We start from the raw sequence: 9,312 nt of genomic DNA, 5'->3' as shown, positions 1-9,312 counted from the left end.
TAATCAGACAAGTCCTACTCAGATAACAAAGGAAGCGAGCACTATTCTGGAGTCTAGCATCCAGGTAAACTCTGTTACTCAAAGAAACTCTGCAACAGAAGCAGTCTCTACTACTATATTAGAAGATACTACTGTATCAGAAGAAGCTATTGTATCAAAAGATATTGTATCAGAAAATACTACACATATAGATTTTACAATCCAAACGGAAGTTGCTAGTGAGACAGATCCTACTCAAACAGAAACTAGCCCTGAGACTACTGCTGTGGACGAGTCTACTACCATTAATGACACAGAACCTACTACCGAGGAAGAACCTACTACTGAGGAAGAACCTACCACTGAGGAAGAATCTACTACCGAGGAGGAAACGACTACGACAACCACGACTACCAGAACTACGCGGCTTACTTATGGGGTAAATAAAAATTATACTGATTTTATTCAAAATTTCAGTAAAGTAAAGAAAGTAAAAGTAAAATGTATTAATGGACCAATCAACTTAACAACTATGGTTGCAGTTATGATAGTAACAGAATCAACAGTTATAAAAGCACAGCTGGTACTTACAGTAGGTAAATCCTGTGCTATAAGTGAAATTCGTACAATCTTTCTGCATTATATTTTATTAAGATATGTAATGTTTTTGGCGCAGTGTTTTCTGATCTAAGCAGTTATATTGAGCGATACCTATTAAGTATGGCGGTGCGTACGACACTGCATAAGTTAGTTAAGTACTTATTAAGTTAAATTATAAGTTCTCTTCTCATGTAAGTGACTGTATGTCTTTATTGAGAATAAAGTATCTTTAAACCAAAACCGAAGATATGTGATACTACATAGGCGGTCCTGACGTTCACTGTATCTGCCATTGACAGTTCCTCCTTTTAGAAATATAAATACTGGGTTTCTATTACCTCTAAATTCGGATTGTTTGGTTGGGAAAACTCTTAAGTTAATGTTTCTGTGAAGTATTCGTAAGTGTAAGGATATATTTTGCTCTCCTATTGGAATGTTTTTTCTTTAAGTAAACGGTAATGAACGGGGAATATTTCTGGTGTAATTGAGATTTATTAGTAAATTCTTAAGTAATTAAGTACCTAAGTATTTTTCCACTTTTATGCCACCTGAGGGTTGTGTTGTATGTATCTCGTGTATCCTTCTGTTTTGTTTTTTTTTGCTCCAGAACTATTAGGTACCATTTAGGTAGTAAAATATAGAGTAAGTAAGTATTTTTTTAATGTAATATATTGTAGATTTACCTCAGTATAGTTAGTTTAGTATTTTTTTTATTAAGTACATATAATACTTTTGAAGTTGGTTGGTACTTTCCATTAATATTCAGGAACAAACATGCAAAACAAATGTATTTTATGACAAATTCATATTTCTAACATTAAGGAAATATTTCGGAGAGGTTTGAAGTCTCTTCTTCTTCTGTTGTGTGGGTTGTGAGGTGGTTTACCAATCTCATCAACCCTGGTACCAGGGTTATTATTGAGCCGCCAATCGCCCCTGACATGACTCATATAACGACTACGTACAGTCATGAGCAATATAATGTATCCACTTAAGGACTCTGTCGCACTAACATATTTGACATTTAGTGAGACTTACCGTTCAATTTGTCAAAAAAGTTAATGTGACATGGTACCAAAGTGTATACATATTAATGCTCGTGACCGTACTTACATCAGTTTAAATTTATTATTAGTCATTGTGGTTCATCGGCTTGCTTCTCAAACGGGAAGCGTCGGTTCATATCCCGGTACTGGTTTTGCACCAATAGATTACTTACTTATTATTTATCTTAAGTGCAGTACCTCTGACTACCCCATTTGGGTATAGTCGTGAGCTTACGTTATTTTTTATATTATTGTAGCTTATCATCCCAGTCTTGAAGTTCGATGATTTTTGTTACGTATGTTTTATCAGTTTCAATTAGTTTATTTTCTACAATTTAATATTTTCCTTTTCAGAGACCGATGATTTTTATGGCAGATAGTTTCACAACCACTACCCCTCCTACTGATGCGTAATGAAATACAAGTAATTAATAATTATAATAATTTTAAACAGAATTTTATTATAAACTTCACCTTATAAAATATGCGTATTTTTTTCGTAATTTTGGTGGCGTATTTTTATAATGATAACTATCTACGTTTAACGATACGAATTTGTTATATTATGAGAATAAGTACATACTTATTCGTCGACCATGTAATGGTTGAAATGGTTCATGAGAAAAATATTTTCAGCCAATAATTTTGAAAAAAGAAAATTGCAAATGAGTACTTAATGCTCCACCGAAGTTACATAAAATTCACCCCAAAATATTTTGTTACTTTATTAATTTTGTTTGTATAGGGTATTAAATAAAAGACTGTTCTTTTTAAAGAATAGAAAACATAATAGGTATAGGTATGCATGCGCAAAACATTTTTGCAGTAAAAAAATTGTTAGGTACATTATCGTGGTAAAATTTAAGGTCTATGACCAAAAGTGGATTGTTATCGCGCAAATGAAGATGATAATTATTTTTTGACGATATGTCTAATAATATAAATAAAGATATGTTTTCGAGTTTAACAGTGTAGTTGTTAGAACCTTAGTCGTCAGTGCTCCCCATTTGTCCGGCTAAGTAGTTAATGCAGTTTGAGGCATATCTACAGCAAGTAACGTCAAAAAATGAAATGTAACGTAAATGCTAAATTTCATAAACTTCCTTCATTAAGTATATATAAACTTATTGTGACATCTTACCTTAACTAACTTGCCAAAAGAAAATCCAAGTTATTGCCAAAGCAATAACTAAAATATTCTTCAACTGACCGCGTTAAACATCACTTAAACAGTTTATACTCTAAAGTCCACACAACTTAGGCTGTACGGAGCGTACCTTTGCGTTCTGACACGCAATCGTTTTCCCGCCAAACTAAACGTCAAACTGTCAAACGCGGGAACATTGCGTTGCTGAATACCCGCGCCACTCCACTGATTACAAAACACACTCTCACGTGGAACTGTATTGCCTGTATAAACCTTTATAACTAAGGGCCCGCGATAGCTCTATTCCCCTATAGCCAAACCAGAAAGAGACAACAACACTACACCTTGTCCACACCCATTGTAAGCCGCTTACTGCATTAAGGACTGCTCATTTGTGGAAGTGAGACGCATAGCTTTTTATCCGTTGTTTTAATTTACGCCCCGCCCATTCCTCATTTTAACCCCCTAGTGGTGGGGTGAACTCGGGCACTTTTAAATTATCTATTAAACAACTGTACCGCTATTCGAAGCCTATATTATTTGAGAGTGGCAACACTGTTTTCCCCTGATTGGTCATATATATATCAGTCCCTGTTACGCATCCCTTTGTCTCTCTCTCTCTCCCCTCCACCTGGCAGTGTACTCGAGAGTGTTGAGAGTTCAGGAGCTTCATTGGCGATTTGTTTTTCGCACTGAAAGGTCGTAAAAGAACTCCGAGGTGAGTGCTGTTAACTTCATATTCTAATAATTTAACAATTATTCCTAACGGTTTTCCGTTCGAAAAAAAAAAAAAAAAAAAGTAATAACAGCTATTTTGTCCCTAAAGATTTTTGATTTGGTGTTTTTTCTTGCTAGATGGATAGTGATAGCTCATCCTCCTCCAGTTCGAAGTCGGAAACAAGCCCGTCCAGGGCGGCGCCAGAGGCAGTTGCAGATGCTGGTAGGAAAAGGGTTTCCTCTAAAACAAAAAGATACGGTAAGCGTCGTCGCCTAGATGACTCTAATACTGTTATTAATTCACTGGCGCAACAAGTAAGTGGTATTCAAAACTTTTTGTCGCAATTTGTTGGTCAAAATCAAAATAATGACGGTAATGAAAGTGACGTGTCTCTTAATGTAAGTGGAGAATTATATGAAGATGGACCTTCACAATCCCCACGTGATTTTACTATTTCGGTAAACACGGTTTTAAAAGAACCCGCGGTTCTTAAATCTGATTCTGCAAGTTTGGATTTATTGAACTCTATTCAACATTTCGACTCTGATTCTTGGTCAGACGTACGTTACTCTGATGTGCAGAAAAAATATTGTTCTACCCCCGGGTTTACAGATCTCGATTGCAATGATGAGCTCAAACCGTACGATAGATTCTCTAACCTGTCACTTACAGAAAAGGGATTTGCTGCCATCACACAAGGTTTGTTAAAACAGCATAAAGCAGCAGAGGATGGTTTTAAAGTGCTACTTACATGGCTCAGAACCTCTGACCTGGTAGATATAAACTCTGTGGAGTCAAAGATTACGGAGATTTTCTCACAAGGGGATTTCCAAAAAATTTCTAATGATGTTTTACAAATGGCGTGTGGCCATAGGGCTGATTTGGTTCAGCAACGCCGAGACGCAATATTGCGGTCGGTTAAAGATAAGTTCGTAAGAACGAGCATTCGTAAAATACCGCCAACTTGCGAAAATCTTTTTAAACCTGAAACATTGTCTTTAGTTATAGAAAAATATGGAGGTGTAAATAAGGTGTTTTGGCCTGTTAAATCGCAGAACAGTGGTTCTAAATCATATTCAGCTGCGCAAGCTGGTCAGAAAGTACCCAAATCGGGCAAGTTACCTGCGCAAGGTATACTAAACTACTCGGCTCCTACGGGGATTCGCAATATGGCCCCAGGACATGGAGCGCCGTTTTATAATTTTATGCCTTCGCAAGGCATGTACCCTTTTCCCGGCCAATCGTTTTTACCCAATTTTATCAGGTTTCCCGCGCCAGGGCCTAATTTTCGGGCAAGAGCCCCAGGGACGCATAACACTACCATTAGAGATACCAAGCAGGGCCCTTGCCGTAGGGCTCAAACTGGCCGAAAAAACTGACTTAACCTTTCAAGCTGGGCGGCTTCAAAACTTTTATTGCGCTTGGAAAAACTTAAATGCTCCTTCCACAATTTTAAAAATTATTTCAGAAGGGTACCGCATACCCTTTTACAAGAAACCCCCTCTTTACATGCCAAACATGGAAACAAGCATGCAAACACGCTACTCAGAGGAGATGGAGGCACATATTCAAGAAATGAAGGATATGCGAATACTGGAAAGTGCACAACTGTCGCCCAGTTTCATTTCCAACATGTTCCTTATAACAAAGGACGACGGTACCTACCGTCCTATTTTCAATTTGAAAAATCTAAACGAGTATGTCTATCTCAGCAAGTTCAGGTTAATCAACCACCACAGAATACCCACTTTTTTACAACCCAACGATTGGTTAGTAAAAATAGACCTCTCGAACGCGTATTTCCACCTGCCGATTGCGCCCAGTCACAGGCCATTCCTGCGGCTAATATACAACAACGAGCTCTTGCAGATGACATGCTTGCCTTTTGGTCTAGCTTCGGCACCAAAGATCTTTGCAACCTTCACCAACTGGGTCACGCAAACGCTGAGGAGTCGGGGCATTCGAGCCTTGATTTATCTGGACGATTTCCTGCTGGCCAATCAGGATCGAATAGTCCTTCAATCACAGGTAAGAACGGCAATTCATTTACTAGAATCCTTAGGCTGGCAAATAAATCACAAGAAGTCAATCCTAGAACCCCAAAATCGTATACAGTACTTGGGGATAATATGGGACACGTTCACAAACACAAAGACCTTACCATATCAAAAGCAAAGTTCTGTAAAGCAAAAGCTCATTCGGGTATTGACCCGAAAAAAGTGCAATTTAAGGGAATTACAAAGTCTAATAGGAAGTCTCAACTTTGCGAGTCTGGTAGTCCCACATGGGCGACTTCATTTCAGGGAGTTGCTCGAGCACTGCCATACCCTATTGAACAAAGACCCGCTCACATGCTTCCCAATATCCGAGAATGCAATGTTGAACATAAAGTGGTGGCTAAAACACTATTCAAAGAATTCGATCTTGCATCCCCCGGCAGTCGAGCACTACCTATCGACAGATGCTTCAGGTTCGGGGTGGGGAGCTCAATTGGACAACAAAAGATTAAGCGGCCAGTGGAGTCCACAAGAGCTAAAGCTCCACTCGAATCAGAGAGAGATGCTGGCCATTCTAAAAGTGCTCCAGGAACACTGTCATCTTCTCGCGAAAACCTCTGTATCAATTCAGTCGGACAACAGGACTGCGCTCTCCTACCTCCGCAATCAGGGAGGAACCCGCTCGAAACCATTAATGAGGTTGACTTACCAAATCTACCACATTTTGACAAAACACAATATTCATCTTTCACTGCACCACCTCCCGGGCAGGTACAATATAGAAGCAGACCACCTATCTCGCGATTCGCATCCTCATCACCCCGAGTGGCACTTGCTTCCAGACTTGACCGAGAAGGTCTTCATGAAGTTGGGAGTGCCGACTATAGATCTATTTGCATCCCATCGTGCCCATGTTGTGCCCGAATACGTGTCCCTAGACGCGACGGATCACAAGGCTTTGTTTGTCGATGCGTTCTCGAGACAATGGCATTACAGTCTGGCGTGGGTGTTCCCACCCCCCTTTCTTATCCCCAAAGTTCTAGCTCATCTGAACAACTCGACAGGGTTCTTTCTGTTAGTGGTGCCCCGTTGGGAAAAAGCATTTTGGCGCCCCGACTTGAGGAAACGGACAGTGGCCCCCCAGTTCACAGTCCGCAACCTGCAGAAAGTTTTGATAGACACAAGGACCCACCGTCCTCCCCCCAGGGTACAAGAGCTGACCTTAGAAATATGGAAATGTGGGGGTGGGATCAGGCTTTGAAAGGCTGGAATCCTGATCAAGTTAAACTTCTTTTGTCTAGTTGGCGAAATTCCACAAAAAAGACTTATTTGCCAGCTTGGAAAAGGTGGTGTAATTGGGCTAAGAATAATGAGGTACCATTTCGACGTCCCACGGGATCGGGCTTAGCTAGGTTTTTATCCGACCTATGCCAAAAAGAAAATCTATCGTACAACAGTATTTTGCTTCATAAGTCCGTTGTAGCTACTCTTTGTGATCCGAATAGTTCAACCAATTTAAGTTCACACCCAATGGTTTCACGAATACTCAAAGCAATTTCTATTCAAAAACCTAAACAACCCAAACCTCCTATTTGGGATGTAGATAGGTTATCTTCTTGGCTGGCAAATAACTTTAGTCTAGAAAATACGCTTTATGTATGTTCACAGAGAACTGCATGCATTCTTCTTCTTTGTTCTGGTCGAAGGGTACATGATCTGACATTATTGTCGATAGATCCAAATTATTGTTCTATTGTTAATGATTACATAATATTTTGGCCCCTTTATGGATCTAAAACTGATTGTTTTGAGTATAGGCAGTCAGGCTGGCGCTTACTAAGTCATCCTGACAATAACGCACTTAGTCCGGTCTATTGGGTTAAAACTTTATTAAGGTTGTCGCAATCGAGAAGAGACACATGTAAAATAAATAATTTATTTTTGACAGTTCGTGGAGAGCCCAGAGCCGCTTCGCGTACAGTTATCGCAAATTGGGTGAAGAGTCTCATGAAGAACGCCGGGATCGAAGCATCTGCAGGCAGTACACGGTCGGCGGTCGCGTCCAAAGACTGGCTACTTAATTTTCCACTAGATGACATTTTGGCCCGCGGCAACTGGAGAACAGGAAATACTTTTTCACGATTCTATAGACGGGAAATCAGGTCAGAACCTTCAGCTGCTCCATCAGCTGTTTCTAGATTATTTCAACCTATTTGATCACCTTTTTTTTTTCAATTTAGTTATTATATTACTTACTTATTCATTCACACAAATGCCTTGTTATTTTTCTGTTCGTAATTACGTGTCGCAATAACTTTCATTGGATACCTACACTGTTATATGATGTTTATGATGATTTTCTGGAAATTTAGCTCTAGTTGCCTTATTGCTTTTGTATTCTGTTTTTGAGAGATAGATACATAAGGTGTTTACCTAATCGAATATGCGTTGTGATTATTTTTTCTATATGTTAATAATCATGTTCTTTGCTTATAGTCAAATGAGGAAAAAGTTGTGTTTAGACTGTGTTTTTATTTAGTGAAATAAAATGAACATTTACCCACCTTGTTTTATATTTTTTCTTATTCCTGCCTACCTACATAATTATCTTACACAAACCAGCTTAACATAAGTACTACTTACTTGTTTATTCATACACAGTACATTATAATGGGTCATTTCTATTTTCATAGTTCACATCTATCACATTGGCGACCCTCCACCAGGCGATACTAGACACGTCTCAAATAATATAGGCTTCGAATAGCGGTACAGTTGTTTAATGACAGCGTTTTACCTACCAATAAAACGCTTATTAAACATACTTACCATATTCGAAGCCTAGCTTTTATTTCTGCCTGGTGCATAAATAAATAAATTCTTAATTATTTATGTTTGAGACGCAATGAAGCTCCTGAACTCTCAACACTCTCGAGTACACTGCCAGGTGGAGGGGAGAGAGAGAGAGACAAAGGGATGCGTAACAGGGACTGATATATATATGACCAATCAGGGGAAAACAGTGTTGCCACTCTCAAATAATATAGGCTTCGAATATGGTAAGTATGTTTAATAAGCGTTTTATTGGTAGGTAAAACGCTGTCATTATAATAAAATTATTTCGCGAAATAAGGGGTTGGTTTTGGTAATGATGTGTTTAATTTATGTCGATATCTTTATCGGCGAGCGAATAACGTAACAACAATAACGATTGTACTGGAATATTATGTTAATTTATGATTATTTTGATGGCATTGACTGTTTTCATGTAAATTTTTACTTTATAGTACCTATTTATGAGATATTTGCTTATAATAGGTATAACTAAGAAAAATAAATGTTAATATTAAAATACATAATACCTAATTACTTTTATTAGTTAGGTAAGGTATAGCTTAAAAGTTGTTTGTTTAAAATAAATCCATTAAGAAATATAAATGGTAAAACTTTCACACTCGTAGTAAGGTCCTCTAAAAATACGCTCAAAACTAAATGTGCAGAAAATTCTGTTTTTAAAATCTTTGCAACCCTTTATTGAACTCTTTCTCATTCCCTCCTGAACCGAAGGCTTCAACGATGATTTTCTGTCTCACTCCAGCACACACATATCATACGTAACATTGAATACGAAAACAAAGGAATTAGTAGTTTACGTAGCGTGTATAAAGTCTACATTAGTGTGAAGTTGGTTAACCGTCTGTCAACATTTTGCGGCCGGTTTTGGTATATCTCCCCCGCACAAAGTTGTTAGTCACACAAACATTATCTTTGACCAATGGGACGTAACTGCGAGCCTTTTGGCCAATCAATGAGCTCAAAGTTTGG

The 9,312-nt window shown here is 38.4% G+C and overlaps 1 protein-coding gene across 1 annotated transcript; it reads left to right on the top strand.

Moving 5' to 3' along the window:
• Positions 1–3,627: 3,627 nt before the first annotated feature.
• On the top strand, positions 3,628–7,571 carry LOC126375593 (uncharacterized). The gene is made up of 3 exons (XM_050022594.1): positions 3,628–3,748; positions 5,385–5,518; positions 7,436–7,571. Exons 1-3 carry the CDS (start codon positions 3,628–3,630, stop codon positions 7,484–7,486), a joined length of 306 nt encoding a protein of 101 aa, XP_049878551.1. The 3' UTR covers positions 7,487–7,571.
• The last annotated feature ends 1,741 nt before the right edge of the window (positions 7,572–9,312 follow it).

This window comes from Pectinophora gossypiella, chromosome 19 (genome assembly GCF_024362695.1).
Source record: "Pectinophora gossypiella chromosome 19, ilPecGoss1.1, whole genome shotgun sequence".
Classification (NCBI taxonomy): domain Eukaryota; kingdom Metazoa; phylum Arthropoda; class Insecta; order Lepidoptera; family Gelechiidae; genus Pectinophora; species Pectinophora gossypiella.
The sequence above is the reverse complement of the archived record's forward strand: the minus strand, read 5'-3'. Positions and strand labels throughout refer to the sequence as shown.